The 20994-nt window shown below is 43.4% G+C and overlaps 2 protein-coding genes across 4 annotated transcripts in view; one reads left to right on the top strand and one right to left on the bottom strand.

Moving 5' to 3' along the window:
* LOC142906830 (uncharacterized) overlaps nt 1–20994 on the top strand; it is a 169869-nt gene that overhangs the window by 103955 nt on the left and 44920 nt on the right. The gene's annotated exons all lie outside the window — the stretch shown is intronic.
* Nucleotides 7700–19005, bottom strand: LOC142906863 (uncharacterized). 3 transcript variants are annotated; one of them, XM_076055565.1, is made up of 3 exons: nt 18890–19005; nt 17527–17594; nt 7700–13552 (listed from the first exon to the last, which is right to left on the bottom strand). In XM_076055565.1, the coding sequence occupies exon 3, from the start codon at nt 13314–13316 to the stop codon at nt 12270–12272; it is 1047 nt and encodes a 348-aa protein (XP_075911680.1). In that variant the 5' UTR covers nt 13317–13552; nt 17527–17594; nt 18890–19005; the 3' UTR covers nt 7700–12269. The 3 variants fall into 3 exon arrangements, with proteins under 3 accessions (XP_075911680.1, XP_075911679.1, XP_075911681.1); XM_076055564.1 differs by lacking the exon at nt 17527–17594; XM_076055566.1 differs by lacking the exons at nt 17527–17594; nt 18890–19005 and adding an exon at nt 15987–16112.

Consider the following 20994-nt stretch of genomic DNA (forward strand, 5'->3'; position numbering starts at 1 on the left):
CTCTTCCATAAGGTTGGGCGCAGAGTGGCAGTCTGGATGGCGTCAGTCTCAAATTTTTCCATGAAAATGTTGGCTGCAACCGGAGAGGGGGGAGCCCATTGGTGTGCCCTCAGTTTGTTTGTAGAAAGTTCCATTCCACGTGAAGTATGTGTTGGTTAAGTAGTGTCTCACCAGGGGGGGGTGGGGGGGGGGGGTACGGGGTACATCAGTATGCAGTCCTTGAACCAAGTCTTCAATGATTGCGATGGTGTCAGGTACATGACCTTTGGTGAATAAGGAAACTACATCAAAACTCACAAGCAGGTCGTCTGGGGACAGGGAAATACCATTGATTGTTGATACCCGGTGAGTAGAATTTTGTACCACAGAGGTGTTTTTTCCAGTGAAAGGCCGCAGGATTTCAGACAGAAAACGAGAGTGTTTGTAGGTGGGGCAGTTCATAGTAGAGACGATGGGACGAAGGGGTGTATCTACTTTATGTATTTTTGGTAAGCCATATAATCTTGGTGGTCTGGCAGCAGAAGGTTTCAACGAGAACTGTTTGGTTTGATCAATTAATGCGGTTGAATCAGAAAATATTTTGTTGGTTTTTATGACGAGGCTGTTGGTGCGATCTCTTTTTATTTTTGTATAGCTGCCATCGTTGAGTAATTCTTGAATTTTGTTGTTATATTCTATTTTATCCATGATGACAGTGGCATTGCCCTTGTCGGCTGAGAGGATGACAATGTCATCCCTCTTTTTAATTTATACAATTCAAAACGCTCATCTTTGCTGAGGTTGCTAGCTGGCATCTTAGCGTTTTTTAAGGGTTGCAGCGATTTCAGATCTTGTTATGTCTGCAGCGATATGACCCAGGCCCTTGAGAGCCACGTCTACTTGAGCAATGATATCATTAACTGGTATGTGTTTAGGTGTGACTGCAAAGTTTATCCCTTTAGCTAAAACGGATTTCAGACCATCGGAAAAAGAACTGTTACTGCGATCTGCAAGCCATCTGGCTACCATGAGAGATTGTTCAGCCAAACACAGAGACATTTTCAACCGAGATGGATTCTGGCTTAGCAATCATTGGAAGGATTTGATAAACCATTTCGGGTCTTAATTGATTGATCACACTTAAGGTGGCTTTCAGACCGCATCCATTATTTTTTCGTCCCCCCCCTCCTCTTTTCCGAACATAGATGGACTCTTGATTTAAAGCTTTCGTGACTGCAGTAATTCAGTGACTTTACCGAAAAAACTAAGAATATAGATGGACTCATCCATCTGAACAGTCAAATCGCTATCCGTGGTGCTAACGTTAAAAAACGCCACTTTTTTCAAATTTTCTTGTGGTTTTCACACCTGATGATGATTGCTTGTGTTGCAGTCGAAACGTCATGATAATTTTATTGTTTTATATTTGTATTATTTTATTATTTCCCTTCTACGTGACTTTACCGAAAGAGCCAAGAATATAGGGATGACATTGTCATCCTCTCAGCCAAGGGCAATGCCACTGTAATCATGGACAAAATAGAATATAACAAAATTCAGGAACTACTCAACGATGGCAGCTATACAAAAATAAGAAGAGACCCCACCAACAGCCTCGTCATTAAAACCAACAAAATCATTTCTGATTCAACCGCATTGATAAAACCAAACCGTTCTCGTTGAAACCTTCTGCGGCCAGGCCACCAAGTTTATCTGGCGTTCAAAGATACACAAAAAAGATACACCCCTTTGTCCCATTGTCTCTACTATCAACTCCCCCACCTACAAACTGGCTCGTTTTTTTGTCTGAAATCCTGTGGCCTTTTACTGGAAAAACCACCTCTGCGGTACTAAACTCTACTCACCTGGTATCGACAATCAAGGGTATTTTCCTGTCCCTAGACGACCTGCTTGTCAGTTTTGATGTATATTCATAGCTCTTTCGGTAAAGTCACGTTGAAGGGAAACAATAAAACATATATTTTATTGTTTATTATTGTTTTATATATTTTGTTTTATTGTTTCCCTTCAACGTGACTTTACCGAAAGAGCTAAGAATATGAATTACTGCAGTCACGAAAGCTTTAAATCAAAAGTTTTGATGTAGTTTCCTTATTCACCAACGTTCCTGTACCTGACACCATCGCAATAATTGAAGACTTGGTTCATCAAGGACTGCATACTGATGTACCCCCCCCCCCCCTGGTGAGACACTGCTTAACCAACACATATGTAGAGGTGTTTCAAGGACTGCATACTGATGTACCCCCCCCCCCCCCTGGTGAGACACTGCTTAACCAACACATATGTAGAGGTGTTAACTACGCACTGTTGCGTAACCTGCATTGCCACCAGGGCAGTGCAGCGTTACCTCTGCGTACAACGGTTGGGGTCAGTCGAGGTGAAACGGATCGTGGCCAGGGTTTGGTCAGAACCAATCAGAGTGTTCCACGTGGGAATGTATGATTGGTTCTGCCTGGCCACGAAGGAGTATAAGAAGGGTGACCCAACAGAGCTCGGGGAGTTCTCTCCCTAAACGAAGACAAAAGACTGGGCTGAAGCCTAGCTAGGACCCTGGACCAGCCTTCCAGCCCTTCTAAGGGCTAAGGCTCGGCATCCCCAGTGATCAGGACCCACCGGGCCAGCAGTGGGTCAGATAGCCTCCCCTAGGTCCTAGCCGGAGGACGCTAGGCTAGGTTAGTGGTAGACGTGTGAGTCCCGCCAAGTCCGGAGGCTGTACCTCCCTAGGGTATCAGGTGAGGGGACCGTATATCCCTCTGTGTGTGTGTTAAGGATTGTATGAGGAAATAATACAATAAACAGAGTGTGCCTCCTAAGAAGTCTGCTCATCCTTACAACACTACACATACTTCACCTGAAATGGAACTTTCTACAAACAAACTGAGGGCACTCCAATGGGCTCCGCCTTATCTCCGGTTGTAGTCAACGTTTTCATGGAGAAATTTGAGACTGACGCCATCCAGACTGCGACTCTACGCCCAACCTTATGGAAGAGGTACGTGGATGACACTTTTGTCATCTGGCCAAATGCCCGGCCGGCTCTAGACCAATTCCTCGACCACATCAATTCCATACACCCAGCTATAAGATTCACTATAGAAGTCGAAAAAATGGCAAGCTACCCTTTTTGGATGTCCTAATTAAAAGGAGACCTGATGGTTCAATGAGCCACTGTCTACAGGAAAGCTACCCATACGGATGCTTACTTAAAACCGGATTCCCACCACCATCCATCCCAGAAGAATTCCCTCATAAAGACTCTACACCATAGAGCCCAATGCATCTCCGACCAGGAACACATAGCCAGTGAACTCAAGCACGTACACCAAGCTCTCAACGCTAATGGTTACTCCGACTACACAATTCGCAAAGCCATCACTCCAACCATGAAGAAGGATCCCCTTGAGGAGCCATTAAAAACCATCACCTTACCCTACATTGCGGGGGTCCCAAAAAAGATCTCCAAAATCCTGAATAAACACAAGATCCAGGTCCGATTCAACACAGTACATAAAATCCATGATCTGGTCCGTCTGTAAAAGATGTGGTTCCAGACATACAGTACCCGGGCGTCTACAAACTAAGTTGCCTCTGTGGTAGAAGTTACATTGGAGAAAGCAAACAACGTCTCGGACCGCATCCGTGAACATAAAGCAGACCTGAAACACAGTAGGACGAACACCTCAGCCGTGGCAGATCACTGTTATAATTCAGTGGGCTCACATGACATTGGTAAACAAAGAAATTAAATCGAAGCTGACAAGCAAATCACCTGCAGATTGTGAGATGTATTTAATTAGAGATACCAAGTGAGCTGAATTAAGTACAGCTACTGCTGGACCACCGAGATTTTATGGCTTACCAAAAATCCATAAAGGTACACCACTCCGTCCTATCGTCTCCACCACCCACCTACAAACGGGCCCGATTTCTGAGACCTTGCTTCCATTCACTGGCAAGACCACCTCAGCTGTACTTAATTCAGCTCACTTGCTATCTCTAATTAAAGACATCTCACTATCTCCAGGTGATTTGCTTGTCAGCTTCGAGACAACCGAGATGGGTACAAACTGAGCAATCATTGAAAGGACGTTATTAACCTCAGGTAAAGTCATAACTGGCTGTGATGCTTCATCCTACTTGCCTATATTAGCAGTTATTTCCGACTCTGAGTTACATTACCTTGTTAAATGTCTTTACATTAACAGGCTACAAGTCTCACTAACATCGCTGCTGCTCCCTTTCCCTCGATGCGGTGATGGCGCTTGTTTAATAGGCTGTCTCCCATTCACATAGCCGCTGCTGCAGGAGCCGTCTCACATTGACATGCTAATCTCTAATCTCGAGCAATAAAATGGCTTCTTCAGCACCGTAGCCATGGGGTTACATTAACAGATTGACATGCTAATCTCTAGCAACACAACAGCCGAGGTATACCTAGCTCTGCGATCTTACATTTACATGCAAATTCCATTTCTATCCCCACCCACGTACCCTTGGGTTATACCCATCTCAAACCTATATAACCTTTGGCTGCAGTAGCCCTCTCGCTATATTTCTTCCTGCCTCAGCAGTCTGCCTGCTGTCTTTTTTTTCACCTGAAGACGATTGCTTGTCTTCCGATCTAAACGTCATGTTTATTTTTATTTTTTTATCTACGTGACTTTACCGAAAGAGCCAGAGTATGCATTCCTGCAGTCACCAAAGCTTCGTCAAGTTTCGAATGATTCTTGCGTTGCAAGCTATGGGCTTATTGTGGCAATTGTAATTTCACACCTCGAATGCAGACTGCTCCTTATTGATCTTCTTATGCGTGTTTGTTTCAAAACACTTCAAAGGCCTTCAAAAACAGTGTACTTGACGGAGTTTTTAATGTGTCCCCTGGCAGTTGTGAAGATTTGATAACCGTGCACCACACAAAGTGCACCTGGTGGGCTCCTCTTCTGTGCATGTTCTCTGTTGTCAGTCAAGATTTGATAACCGTGCAAATGAATTCCAAGACTCGGTGTACAGTCGTCACGTCCCGTGGACGAGGGGAGTTCCGCTCTTGGTGAGGTCACAAACCAGAGATAGGGAGGCGCTGATATCACCCACTCGTGACTGAGGTGATGTCTCCTGAGGCGGCTTTAACATATTTAAGTAAACATGTGGTAAGCAGCAGGATATCGATGGACACGGTTATTTAAGTTTCCTTTAAACATTAAAATTCAATAAAACCTAGGCTAGAATACAAATCTGTAACAAAAATCCATGATGCATTTCAAATGTGCTCTCCTTGCTATGAAACAGATCAGCAGACACGACGTCTCTTTCATTTATCGGTCTCTCCACGAAACAAATAAATGTTTTACACAAACTATAAATAGCACAGCCTTCTGGGAGTGCATCATTGATTCAGTGCAAGCTGTGGACCGGTATTGGTGTACAGTGTCTCAACAGCAGTCAGGCTTGCTTCAACCGATGGTTACGAACAGTCCAGATGTTAATCGGCAAGGAGCATTTCTAGTCCTAGTTCGACAAAATCTATTTAAACACGTAATACAAAATAATTTGTGTTGTGGAGAATGTATACCCTATACGTAACTTTTAAGTGGTATGGCTTGTAACTGATGAATGATGCGAATGTTCCTTATTTCAAAGACAATGACTTATTCCAGAGGCAGATGCTTCCTGAATCACGAAAAATACCAGTTGACCCGTATCACAAGATCAACCGCCCTCATGTGAGTTATCTGTACAGGTTAATTCCAAAATACACACTTTCGCCTAACAATTACGTATTCCATGTTTGACCCTTATAGATAAAATGTTACATGTAAGCACAAAATCAGACAACTATTCATTCAATTATCATTCTAAATAATCGATATTGACAAAATGTAATTACTGCACTGAAATGTACTTCATCGTGTTATATCGTATTTACAAGAAGTTGATGTCTGTCGGATGAGGCCTACACCTGCAGCACTCAGATTGAGGGAAGCCAAGTGGCAGTGCATTCTCTTTTGTTGAAGAGTTTCAAGGTTCAAATCCGACAAGCATCCCTGGTTAGTCCAGGAACATTAATTATAAATATGCACCGTCTTCTTAACAGCAGATTCTAAAACATACTACAGATAGTCCCCAAGTTACGATGGTCCGACTTACGATATTTCGATTTTACGATGGCGATACGACAAAATTGTCAAATATATTAAATTTCGCACGGGAGGCAAACGCAGCATACGAGGTACGATGCTGTGCGTTGGGATGCTGCCGGGATGTACGCATCTCCCGCCTCGTGTGATGCCTCACTCTTACCAGCGGTCGACGGAGTTAAGTTGTCTCGGTGATAGCGCATGTATTTTTTTACTGTTTTTGTGTTTCGAAGCATGTTAAAAGTTTTAATAGCAGATAGGATTGTTTCCTGAAAAAACTTTCTATTAAATTGCAGTTCATATAGGTAGGCTAAGAATTTACCTTGTGTTTTTTACTTTACATTTTACTGTGAAATACAGTATTGTAATTAGACATCAATCATCGCCCCCAACTAACAGACTCATGCCCACATGCAGGCTGGTGCAGGACCACCTTATGCCACAGGGGCAGCTGCCACTTGGAGGTGCTTGTTGTATATATCGTCTTGAAAATGAAAAAAATGCATAAAAAATAAATTTTATTAAATTATGCTAATTTAAATTAGGCTTGGCTTAGTTATCTAGGGGTGTATTACCAATCATGATACTACAATTGAAAATGTGTCATTTTATGAAATTCTGTAAATGTATGCAATTACAGTAGAACCTCGGAGATCGAACGCCCCAAAACTCGAACAATTTGGTGATCGGACAAAATTTTCGACCATTTTTTGCCCCCGACATCGAACAAAAATTCGGAGGTAGAACAACTTGAAAGAACCTGTATGGGCCGAGACGCGTAGCCAGGGTGACCGAGACAAAGGCGAATGACCCAGTTTACGCGTAGCTCTCGCCCAGTGCAGAACCGCAAAACATCGTTCCGTTAGCTTTTTCCTCACCACCTTCCACTCAAGCCATCCACTCTCCTTAACTACAGGTAAAGTGAAGTTCAATGTCCATTTATTCTATTAATTATAACTGTTTCTTGTATGCTTTTATGTACTGTACTTTAATATTGTAAACTTTGTAAAAAATGGCCCATAATAGGAGCATCCTTGGGTGGGGAACCAATTAATGCTATTTCCATTCATTCTTATGGGGAAAATTGATTCGGTGTTCGAACACGGTTTTGGAACGAATTAAGTTCGATCTCCGAGGTACCACTGTATACCAATTAGGCTCAGCTTCGTTGTCATGGGTGTATTACCAATCGTGATAATACAATTGAAAATGTCTAATTTGAATTTTTTTGCAAATGTATGGAATTGTTAATGCAATTAAGCAAATTAGGCTTAGCTTCGTTGTTTAGGGTGTATTACCATACTCTTTGGTTCATTCGGTAAAGTCACGTATTTTATTTTATACCTGTGACTTTACCGAAAGAACCAAAGAGTATGGATTCCTGCAGTCATGAAAGCTTCAAATCAAGGTGTATTACCAATACAATGATTCTCGTTTTAACTTTTACTGATTATGTTTTAGTGGAATTCTATCAGGTCTCAGAATTCAGATCTCACCGCAGGATACAGTTCTTATAATTAAGATTTTTATGCATGACCTTAAGAAAGGACCCACTCAGACTGTTCTATGTTAAGAAACTTTAATATCTAAAAACACTGTAATATGTGAACACACTTATGATCAGAACTGTCAACACCGTACTCCTGAAGATGTCCTACTCATTGATCCATACAATGGTTACGTTTGTTAAAACTGATTAACAGAACAATCGGCTAACTCCTCCGAGGAGCACGACCATACAGCGAGGGAAAAAAAGTATTTAATCCCCTGCTGATTTTGTACGTTTACCCACTGACAAATAAATTATTAGTTTATAATTTTAATGGTAGGTTTCTTTGAACAGTGAGAGACAGAATAACAACAAAAATCCAGAAAAACACATGTCAAAAATGTTATAAATTGATTTGCATTTTAATGAGGGAAATAAGGATTTGACCCCTCTGCAAAACATGACTTAGTACTTGGTGGCAAAACCCTTGTTGGCAATCACAGAGGTCAGACGTTTCTTGTAGTTGGCCACCAGGTTTGCACACATCTCAGGAGGGATTTTGTCCCACTCCTCTTTGCAGATCTTCTCCAAGTCATTAAAGTTTCGAGGCTGACGCTTGGCAATTCGAACCTTCAGCTCCCTCCACAGATTTTATATGGGATTAAGGTCTGGAGACTGGCTAGGCCACTCCAGGACCTTAATGTGCTTCTTCTTTAGCCACTCCTGTTGCCTTGGCCATGTGTTTTGGGTCATTGTCATGCTGGAATACCCATCCACGACCCATTTTCAATGCCCTGGCTGAGGGAAGGAGGTTCTCACCCAAGATTTGATGGTACATGGCCCCGTCCATCATACCTTTGATGCAGTGAAGTTGTCCTGTCCCCTTAGCAGAAAAACACCCCCAAAGCATAATGTTTCCACCTCCATGTTTGACGGTGGGAATGGTGTTCTTGGGGTCATAGGCAGCATTCCTCCTCCTCCAAACACGGCGAGTTGAGTTGATGCCAAAGAGCTCCATTTTGGTCTCATCTAACCACAACACTTTCACCCAGTTGTCCTCTGAATCATTCAGATGTTCATTGGCAAACTTCAGACGGGCATGTATGTGCTTTCTTGAGCAGGGGGACCTTGCAGGCGCTGCAGGATTTCAGTCCTTCACGGCGCAGTGTGTTACCAATTGTTTTCTTGGTGACTATGGTCCCAGCTGCCTTGAGATCATTGACAAGATCCTCCCGTGTAGTTCTGGGCTGATTCCTCACTGTTCTCATGATCATTGCAACTCCACGAAGTGAGATCTTGCATGGAGCCCCAGGCCATGGGAGATTGACAGTTATTTGCGTTTCTTCCATTTGCGAATAATCGTACCAACTGTTGTCACCTTCTCACCAAGCTGCTTGGCAATGGTCTTGTAGGCAATTCCAGCCTTGTGTAGGTCTACAATCTTGTCCCTGACTTCCTTGGAGAGCTCTCTGGTCTTGGCCATGGTGGAGAGTTTAGAATCTGATTGATTGATTGCTTCTGTGGACAGGTGTCTTTTATACAGGTAACAAGCTGAGATTAGGAGCACTCCCTTTAAGAGTGTGCTCCTAATCTCAGCTCATTACCTGTATAAAAGACACCTGGGAGCCAGAAATCTGTCTGATTGAGAGGGGGTCAAATACTTATTTCCCTCATTAAAATGCAAATCAATTTATAAAATTTTTGACATGCGTTTTTCTGGATTTTGTTGTTATTCTGTCTCTCACTGTTCAAATAAACCTACCATTAAAATTATAGACTGATCATTTTTGTCAGTGGGCAAACGTACAAAATCAGCAGGTGATCAAATACTTTCACTCACTGTACACGGCGATAGGAAAAGTCCGTAATTTTTTTACAATTTTCATACAAAACATGCCAAAAAAACATGTGCCCAAGGGCAAGAGTAAACATCAATGAATTCATTGGTAAGACTATGCAATTAACGAAATGTCCTGAAACAATAGTGAGTGCAAGTGTGCCTGTTTGGCTAACAGATGCTTATCAATTGGTGAATGGGACATCAATGAATTCGCGGGCAAGATTCTGTGATCAAAATAAAAATCTCAACACAATAGTATGCCTGTGTGTAGATTTGTAACATAGATGTTTATCAATGTATAGTGTGTCATCAATGAATTCATTGGTAAGGTTATGCAATTAATGAAAATGACATACTTCTAAATGACCGTATTCATGTAACTCAAGGGACAGAACAATGCTTTTCACTATAAACTAATAGTTAACGCACCACCTTGGGATGGCAACCCTTTTCGAAGCACAAAGATAACTTTTCGGAGCAATCTTATTAGTACCAATATGCGCGTTGTGTGTGTGGGTGTGTTGTCTTCTTGCTCACTATTGAGTTAGCGGCTTCCAAGGTGTTGCGTTCCTTGTACCAAAAATTCCTCAGGTCCCCAGCAGGGGCTCTGGGTCGGCGTGTGTCGAACACACGGTGCTCTCTGCTGCTTCGTCAGTCTCTCTCCACCGCTGGGGTGGTTGCCGAGTCGGCACGCTGGTCACGCTGTCGGCGGTGCCCGTGCTGGCAGGGATGATGGGTCCGGCTCAGTCTGCGTAAATGTGTCCGATGATCCTGTCGCCAAACATCACGCGTAGCTCGTCCGCTGGTTGCCGCGTGTCACACCCCTTGGCACCAGACACTTTTGATTATTGGAGACTGTGGAACGATTTGGAAAGACAGCGCCTGTCGGCTTCCCCCCCCCCCCTCCCTCTTCAAGAGAGTCCTCTTCAGTTGTTTGTACAACTCGTGCTACACAGAGGACACGCTAGAGATCAAGTTATATCGTTCCGTGTCAGTCTCTGATCCGACGCTCAACTAAACTTCACCTGTGGGTTGCGATTTCAAGGGGCACTCTCACGAATAGTGGTTGCACCAGCTTTCCCTCGAAGGGTTGACTTTGATCGGAGCACAATCGGAACGATTGTCACTCGATGGTCCTAAGTGTTGGCTGTACACAGCGACCTCGGCACTGGGAATAGTAATGCTTGGCACTCTTTCCCACATTTGTATTGTAATACTGCAAGCACCAGCCTTGGCTGGAAGCCTCTCTTAATGACTTGCAGTCATCAGACTTGCAGTCTCTCTCAAAAAGGGGCGCTATGGCCTTTGAAGTCGTGACCTATTGTGCACGGGTGTGCTTGCTGTCGCCATGTATTCCGTCCTCTCAACACTGGTCGTAAGTAAAAAACAATATTATTTTACACCTGTTATGGCTTGGTACCGTACCACTTTCCGCAGTTTTGACTCTGCAAGTGACTCGAAGGACGTTTTGAGCAGCGTTCATAGCACTGACGTTGCAGTTTTGAATTATTGCGTGGTATTTGATATATTAGGGGGAGGTGCCCCCCTGCATACATAATTTACTGCTACCATGTGCTATTAGCTACTGGAAGACAAAGGCGATTGGTGAGGCTCTGATCCCGTGGAATACATATTATCTTGGGCGTGTGTGATTGACATATTTCGCATTGTATATTTTCTGAATGACACTAGGTCTAATACTTTCATAATTATTATTTGGTTCATGCTTAACCAAGATTCGTGGTATACCATAGTTGTTGCCAAGGATATTTCGAGGGTTTAATTAAACTTTGTTCCCCATCTATATCGCCAGGGATCCATGCTTCTTATTCTCAAGTAATATTTTGATATCCTGAGGTTGAAGATATAGCTAAGCGTAGAACTTTACTGTTGTATTTTTAAAAAATCCCCAGTCAGCTCAATTATTAACTGCCCTTGGGTAGATTTTGCTGTCCAAGGGAGGTTCGTGACCCCTGATGTTTCCGTCTTATGTTTATTTTATTGTGGGTTGTTTCCTTTATGGCGGCCTTCTCTTGAAGGCAACTGGGGATTTCCCGTAGAATCTCATTAGCCCCCCCCTTGGGTTTGCAGTTTTTTTTTCACATTTCATGACTTCTCAAACAGGCTTGTGAGTAATTATCCTCCAGCTGTCTTTTGTGTGGCAAAGCAGGAGGCGGGGGGGGGACTCACCCTTTCCATGCCCCGGCGCTACATCCCGATCAAAATTATTACAAAAAAGAATAGGCAGAATCACTCTTAATGTACATTTTTGGAAAAGGCATATATACAACATGCTTTTTGAGTGAGAATAGGTTTTCTCCTTTTTTATGGAAACAGGTGTTGAGATGTTAAAACACCAAACTGAAACCTTTTACAAGGAATCATGTCAGCATTAACCACAATACTTGTGATCAAAATGCAAACAAAAAACACTGATATTATATGCAGTCTTTTAAACTGATTGGTCCACACAAGATAACCTAGTCTCAACGGTGTTAGACCAGAGGACTCCAAATGGCGTGCTCTTCGAGTGTTTGTGATGAGATATGATACAAAACTGCGAGTTGCTGAGGCGATTAAGCAAGCACCATATAAATGCTAATATTATTATTGTAACATAGTGAATACTTGGGAGCTTATTGGCTCTGGCTCCTAGTTAGAGATCTACCCAACCCACAGGACCGCAAATTCTGACCGCTCTTACTCTGCAGGTTGAACCTAGGAATGGAGTGTTCAACTTCACTTTCTTTTCATTAAAGGCCTGTGACGAAGGCGAATCTACTGGGGCTTCATTGTCTCAAGCTTACACATCTACAGGGTCTCCATTTGACTTTGTATTGTCTAAGAAGTCCACCCACACCTCCACTTCCACAAACTGCTGGGAGTTGCCTCGCACTGCCTTACAGTCAGAATTCTCCTCCTGCTTCACGTTGCCTCCATTGATGTGAAGGTCCGATTTTGGAGTTGAATCTTCATCTTCACATTTTACCTTCACTTCTTCGCTCTTCACTATCGCCTCTTCACATTTCACCTTCGCCTCTTCAAATTTCACCTTAAAACATTTCATAGTGTCCAAGCTGGAATTTACTTCTGGTTCTTTTTTAAGTAGGGATAGGCTCATTGCAGCACTTTGACCTTCACAAGTCGATTTCAGACTACACTCCTTGGAGATCTTCTGATGCCTGTGTGTTCTCTGGTGTCTATGAAGCTGTGGTGACTGTGCAAACGCCTTCCCGCACAGAGTGCACTTGAATAGTTTATCTCCTGTGTGTATTCTCTGGTGTATTTTAAAATTTGATGACTGTGAAAATTCCTTCTCACACACACTGCACTTGAAGGGGTTATCTCCTGTGTGTATTCTCTGGTGTATTTTTAAATAAAATGAACTTGAAAATACCTTCCCACACACACTGCACTTGAAGGGTTTCTCTCCTGTGTGCGTTCTCTGGTGCATGTTAAGATTTGATGACTGTGAAAATGCCATCTCACACACACTGCACTTGAAGGGTTTCTCTCCTGTGTGTGTTCTCTGGTGGATCTGAAGACCTGATGACCATGCAAATGCCTTCTCACAGACAGTGCACTTGAAAGGTTTCTCTCCTGTGTGTGTTCTCTGGTGTTCTTTAAGATGTGATGACAGTGCAAAGGGCTTCCCACACAGAGTACACCTGAAGGGTTTCTCTCCCGTGTGTGTTCTCTGGTGTCTTTTAAGGGCAGATGGATCGGAAAATGCTTTCCCACACACACTACACCTGAAGGGTTTCTCTCCCGTGTGTGTTCTCCGGTGTATTTTAAGATGTGATGAATCTGCAAACGCCTTCCCGCAAAGGGTGCACCTGAAGGGTTTCATTACTGTGTGTGTTCTCTGGTGGATCTGAAGAACTGATGACCATGCAAATGCCTTCTCACACAGTGAACTTTAAGGGTTTCTCTCCTCTTTGAGTTCTCTGGTGCTGTGTCAAATCTTCAGTAGAATCAATGCTGTTTGCATACTGGTCTCATTGTTGTCTTTTTGTACCGAGCTGCGCTGAGTGCCTTTGCTCCATCAGACCAATTCTGCAGTGGACTTGTCAGAATAAGTGTCAGCTGCAAACAGAAAAAAAATCCACATCTATGTCAATATCGAGGCACAGAGGAATGAATATATAGTGACATATGACTTACATGTCTATATTTATTCATGTATTCAAGATATTCCCCAATTCATCACACGGGCTGTGAAGGAACACAATGAGAGGGCAAATGGTTATAAATATGCCTGGAAGCCCTAGTATCTTCTAAATAAAGGTTAACTCAAAACACCAAGAACACAATTTCGGCTGTCTGGCTGCAAAAGGAATATTTAAAAAAACAAAATTCAACTAACATAGCAAAAGCTTCATATTCTTGGTTCTTTCGGTAAAGTCACGTAGAAGGGAAACAATAAAATAATAAAAATATAAAACAATAAAATTATCACAACGTTTCGACTGCAACACAAGCAATCATCATCAGGTGTGAAAACCACAACAATAAAATTTGTATTATGCAGTAGTATCTACTGGCCCTAAGTAGTATCTACCGACTCTATGGTAGTAACCAACTCTATAGTAGTATCTTATGACTCTATAGCAGTAGCTACTGACTATAGTAGTAGTATCTACTGACTGTATAGTAGTATATACTGACTAGCCCGTATTTAATGAGCGTAGTGGTATATACTGACTGTTTTAGTATCTACTAACTGTATATAGCAGTATCTACCAACTCCATAGCAGTATCAACTAAAACTACAGCAGAGCATACCGACTGTGGTGGTACCAGCTGTCATGACACCAGTACATACTGACTGTGGTGGTACCTGCTATGATTACAGCAGTGCATACCGACTGTGGTGGAACCTGCAATGATTACAGCAGTGCATACAAACTGTGGTGCTACCTGCTATGATTACAGCAGTGCAAACTGCTATAGTGGTACCTGCTATGATTACAGCACAGCATAGTGGTGGTACCTGTTATTATTACAGCAGTGCATGCTGTGGTGGCACCTGCTTTCACTATATCAGTACATACTAATTGTGGTGGTACCTGCTATGATTACAGCAGTGCATACTGACTGTGGTGTTACCTGCTATGAATACAGTAGTGCATACTGGCTGTGGTGGAACCTGCAATGATTACAGCAGTGCATACAGACTGTGGTGCTACCTGCTATGATTACAGCAGTGCAAACGGTGGTGGTACCTGCTATTACAGCAGTGCATAATGGTTGGTACCTGTTATCATTACAGCAGTGCATACTGACTGTGGTGGTACCTGCTATGATTACAGCAGTGCAAACGGTGGTGGTACCTGCTATGATTACAGCAGTGCATAGTGACTGTGGTGGTACCTGCTATGATTATAGGAGTGCATGCTGCCTGGTACGTGCTATGATTACAGCAGTGCATACTGCTGTGGTGGTATCCTGCTTTGACTACAGCAGTGCATAGTAGTGGTACCTGTTATGATTACAGCAGTGCATACTGACTGTGGTGGCAACTGCTATGATTATAGGAGTGCATGCTGACTGTGGTACGTGCTATGATTATAGCAGTGCATACTGCTGTGGTGCTGCCTGCTATGACTACAGCAGTGCCGAGTGACTGTGCTGGTATCCTGTTATGATTACAGCAGTGCATACTGACTGTGGTGGTACCTGCTATGATTACAGCAGCGCATACCGACCGTGGTGGTAGCTGATATGATTCAAGCAGTGCATACTGTGGTTCCTGCTTTCACTATAGCAGTGCGTACTCACTGTGGTGGTACCTGCTATGATTACCGCAGTGCATACTGTGGTGGTACCTGCTATGATTACAGCAGTGCGTACTGACTGTGGTGGTACCTGCTATGATTACAGCAGTGCATACTGACTGTGGTGGTAGCTGCTATCACTACAGTAGTACATGCTGACTCTATGGAAGTATACAGATAGTCCCCGAGTTACGATGGCCCGACTTACGATATCTCGATCTTACGATGGCGATAGTGATACGAAAAAATTGTAAAATATTTAAAATTTTGCACGGCAGGCAAACGCAGCAGCGTACAAATCTTGGTGAGTACAGTACAATATGATACGTTACGATAAATGCATGTATGATACGTAGCTTTAGCGATTTCCTTTTAGGGTTACCACAATACGTTCAATGCATGTTAAAAGTTTTTTTTAAAGCAGATAGGATTGTTTCCTGAAAAAACTTTATTAAATTGCAGTTCATATCGGCAGGCTAAGAATTCACCTTGTTTTTTTTACTTTACATTTTACTGTGCAATACAGAATTGTAATTAATAAATACATACAGTAAATAGTTTATACAATACGGTACTGTAAATTACTCTGTTTTGCTAAATTATCACCATTCTTTAAGACTCCTGGGTCGGCTAGGCCATCTTTGACTTACGATATTTTTTTACTTACGATGGGGTCGTCGTAACACATCTCCATCGTAAGTAGAGGACTACCGTATATCGACTCTTTAGCACAAAGTACTAACCTGACAGAGTGGCGTGGTGAGGCCTAGTCCCGAGCAGAGCACCCGGCCTCGCCTAGATTGCCTAGCCGGCCGAGGTGGCACCTTGGCAGGCTGGGAGCTGGGTTGCTTTCCCCCCCCCCCCATCCCCCGCCCACGCTACAACAAACGCTATATTAGTATCTACCGACCCTATAGTAGTAAGTGCACACACTGGGGTGGGGGGGGGGGGAGAACAGGACATGACACTTTGATGAATTCGCCTCAGGGTTGCCTATTTTTTTGCATTTTGAACGCGAAAAAGAAATTCCCCCCACCCCCCCTCCACCGATGACGCGTGTGCGTTGCTAGGGGCAACCCCAGGGTAGCTTTAGCGACGCGAGGAATTAATTAAATAATGAAAATAGCACTAAATTGTTGATTCAACTACTTTAAAGTTGACAGATCTCAGGACAGGCAAATCTCTCACAATAAAAAGGCCATTGCCCCAGCCTCTGTGGTTGGACCATCTATAGCTCCACCAACCTACCTTGATGCACCCATCTCAGGCCTATATAAGACCTTGTCTCAGCAGCTTTCTCCCTCACCTGAAGATGATTGCTTGTGTTATTTTCTATCTACGTGACTTGACCGAAAGACCCAAAGAGTACATAGTTATTGAAGATGCTATGTAATATAATGCATGGGGCCAGAGTGAATTTCTGTCACAAGCCATGTTGAACAGGCAATGGTTTCGACTCCTGGTCACGCAACTTTAGACCGTCCTGCCAAAAATCATACAAATCTTCAAATAATGTGTGCAGAGGCATATATTTGAAAACCAATAACAACCCATAGCCCCAATCCTCTTCATGGTACAATAGGCCTTAATTAAATCAAGAATGCAGAGATATAGTTTCTGTTCAAAATCCAATAGACATAAAATACAGCAGCTCCTTGCATATCGCGGAGATTACGTTCTTGGAAATTGCCGCACAGAAGCTAAAAGCGCAATATTCAATACTTAAGCCTTTACTAAGTAATGACGTTAGGTAAACGTCAACTAAAATTCACATCACAATGGAAATAAGTACTATCTTGATTTGAAGCTTTCGTGACTGTAGGAATCAATACTCTTTGGTTCTTTCGGTAAAGTCACGTAGGTAGAAAAAATAATAGATCACGACATTTCGATCGCAACAACAAGCGACCGTCTTCACGTGAGAGAATCAGACTGCTGTGGACGAGGCATTATGTTGACCCGAGAGAGGGGAAGGGAGGGGGGGTTGCCACATCGAGCAAGAGGGTGGGGCCAGCCATTGTGAGAGATGGACTGTAGGGCATGTGACCATGAGAGTGCAATCCCAAGGACATGTTAGCATGAGAGTGCAATCCAAAGGACATGTGAGCATGAGAGTGCAATCCACATGCACTCTCATGCTTGGAAATGTAATGCAATGCAACGCAGAGAGTCGGCAAACACACAGTTAATGCATAGGCTGGTTTATTACAATCTCCAGAGATTGCCAAATTAGAAGTTAAGTGTGAAATTTGACAGAGACACAGAGAGAGAAAACAAACTTACATTCTCCTCATAGTGGTGGTTCAAACTTGATTTGAAGCTTTCGTGACTGCAGGAATAACTCTTTGGTTCTTTCGTTAAGGTCATGTAAAAAGGAAATAAATTAAATAATAAAATACGTTTTGATTGCAACACAAGCAATCGTCATCAGGTAGAACGACCAGGCCTATGCGTTAACTGTGTGTTAGCCGTCTCTCTGTGTTGCATTGCATTACATTTCCAAAAACATTTCTAAGTTTGTTTTATCAAACGGCCTATTTCTTTCTCTAAAAATTTACCAGGCTCTCATAGGTCCATTCACTCTTTCTCTCCCCCGGCCGCTTCGGGGTGGATTTCCACACAACTCTCTCATTGACATGCTAATTTCTCTACTCCAGCAGACCCACCTCTCTCTCTGCCCCCCCCTCTCTCTATTTCAGGCCATGTCTATGTTGTGTGTCTCTCTGTGTGTCTCTGTGTTGTATCTCTCTGCTTGTGTCTATCTGTGTCTCCGTGTCTGTGTTTTGTCTCTCTCTGAAATGTAATTCTACCTGATGACGATTGCGTATGTTGGAATCGAAACGTCCTAATCTATTATTTAATGCATTTTCTTTCTACGTGTCTTTACCGAAATAACCAAAGAGTAATTCCTGCAGTCACGAAAGCTTCAAATCAAGTACTGTACTGTGTTCCAAATAAACTAAACAATTGAAATAAACACTGAGAAACCGTATACAAAAAATATTCCAAGACAAAAAAAATGTATAAATCTATAAATGATACAAGGGGAAAACCTCTTCTTATATTTTGATACTGGCAAAGGAGGTCCCATGAAGTAGCTGCTCGCCCCGAGCTCTCATTGTTCTGATAGTGGCATTGTCTTTGTGCTGTTCGCCTTTTGGCGTCCTCTGGTCTAACACCGTAAAGAAATCTGTCTCTGGTGTGGACCAATCATGTTCACAGACAATGCATATACTGTACTATCAGAGCATGTTTTTTATTTGCATTTTGATCACAAGTATATGTGGTTAATGCAGACATGATTCATTGTAAAAGGTTAACATCTTAAAACCTGTTTTGTTGCCAGAAAAAAAGGGGAAAAGCTCTTCTTATATTTTGATACTAAAGTAGTGAGCCAGGTAAAGACAAATTAAACTTTAGCAGAGAATTCAAGCAAATGCAATCAGGCGGGGGCAGGAGGCAAGGCCCCGCAAGGCTAGGCCCCGCGTTGTAATGTTCCAACCTGGACATCGATTCCATACTCGCTGCTACTCAATTGATACCCCTACGAGAGAGAAGGAACGAGGCTCTACCTGGGTAAACAATAACAACAACCACGACAACAACAACCACCACCACAACAACAACCACGATGTGAACTTCTCACCTCGGATCTCAGTGAGAGCGCGCGCGGTGCAACAGCTTCCGGATATATCGTGACGTCACGCGGCAGCAGGAGATGCCATGACGTCACTTACAGAGTTCACACACAATCCCCTCCCCCAACCGGCGGCAGTGAACCTGAATAAATTATGTTAATGAGACGGGCTCATGTACAGTGATGAGGCGTGGATGCTGAACCAGTCGCAGTGAACTCGCGACGGTATTTATCAATAAATTATGTTAATGAACCGCCAGTGACTGGGGGTAGCTGTGCCCAAATAAGGATTTTTACTGCAACGGAAATCGACAGTGACCAACCAGACGCGAGGTCACGCTGCAAAGCGCGGTGGAAGGGGGGGTTGGGGTGAAAACCTTGGTGACATGACGTCACTAGCGAGGTACACCTCCCCTAGGCGTCTCACACCGATGAGGTAATGAGAAGTTGTGACGTCAGAGAGCGGGGGGTTTGAGTTTATTTAGATTCCTTTTCCATTGCTCCCTCTCTCTTGAACATTGACCCCTTGGGTGCGTGAGCTCAACAACAACGTGAACATTATTGTGTGTGTATGCACATGGTATTCTGTGGGTCTCTCGGTAAAGCCAAGCAGATATAAAAATAATAAAAAATCACGACGTTTCGATGGCAACACAAGCGATCGTCTTCAGGTGTAAAAAAAATACAGCGAGAGAGCTGCTGAAGCAGGACGTGAAATAGGCCTGGCATGGGTGCAGCCCAAGGGGCCGTCCATAAATGACGTCACACACCTAGTGGGGGGAGGGGGGTCAGACATTTGTGACGATGTGTGACGAGGGGGGGGGGGGGTTGAGAAATGTGACGTCACATCAAAATGCGCAATTTTAAATAAACAGACAACACGTTCTACTTATTAATAAATGTTTTTTTCCTACAACATCAGAGTGCAGCGCCACACTAAATACGCACTACAATGACAATAGTTTAAACCGATTTGAAGCATGTTTCATGTTTTGTGGGGGGGCAGAGCTTTGTGACGTCATATTTGAGGGGGGTTTGACTTTTTGGGACGCTATGTGGCGAAGGAGGGGTGGTCAAATATCGGCCAAAAATTGCGTGACGTCATTTATTGACGGCCCTCAAGGGTAAGTGGGCGGGGCTAGAGATGGTATTTGTATGTAAATGTAAGGTTGGAGAGCGCCCTGAGGCCGTGGCTTTACCGAAAGACCCATAGAATGTATTCCTGCAGTCACGACAGCTTTAAGTCAAGATTTAAATAAACTTAAACACGAAACTCGCTCTCTGACGTCACCACTGCATTGCGTCATCGGCGTGAGACGCGAGGGGGAGGTGTGTCCCGCTAGTGACGTCATGTCACCTGCTGTCGCATGACGTCACGATATACCAGGAAGTTGCCGATCCGCGCGCCTGCGCTCACAGATATCCGAGGTGAGAAGTTCACATCGTGGTTGTTGTTGTTGTTGTGGTGGTTGTTGTTGTTGTGGTGATTGTTGTTGTTTACTCAGTTAAGAGCCTCGCTCCTCTCTTGAGTTGCAGCGAATATGGAATCGATGTCCAGGTTGGAACTTTACAACGCGGGGCCTAGCCATGCGGGGCCTTACCTCCTGCCCTCGCCTGATTGCATTTGCTTTAATTCTCTGTACTCTTTGGTTATTTCGGTAAAGTCACGTAGGTTTAAAATAAAATAAATCACGACGTTTTGGGCGCAACACAAGCGTCCATCATCAGGTGGGAAAGCATGGTCTGCTGCTGAGGCAGACTGTTTTAAAAGGTTTGAAATGGGTGTAGCTCAAGGGTTATAAAAAAAGTGGCCGGGGCTAGTGATGTTAATGTGAGAAATCAGCGTGATGTTAATGTGAGAGATTAGAGGGCACGGGAGTGGCTATGTTAATGTGAGGCATTACCATGATGTTAATGTGAGAAATTAGAGGGCACGGGAGTGGCTATGTTAATGTGAGGGATTAGCATGATGTTAATGTGAGCAATTAGAGGGCACGGGAGTGGCTATGTTAATGTGAGGGATTAGCATGATGTTAATGTGAGAAATTAGAGGGCACGGGAGTGGCTATGTTAATGTGAGAGATTAGCATGATGTTGATGTGAGATATGAGCAT

Source organism: Petromyzon marinus, chromosome 71 (assembly GCF_048934315.1).
Source record: "Petromyzon marinus isolate PM22_M1 ecotype Great Lakes invasive population chromosome 71, UKy_Petmar_22M1.pri1.0, whole genome shotgun sequence".
NCBI classification, from domain to species: Eukaryota; Metazoa; Chordata; class Hyperoartia; order Petromyzontiformes; family Petromyzontidae; genus Petromyzon; species Petromyzon marinus.

Coding starts and splice junctions, on each gene's coding strand:
- LOC142906863 (XM_076055564.1), bottom strand. CDS start 13,316: ATGAAACCCTTCAGGTGCACCCTTTGCGGGAAGGCGTTTGCAGATTCA.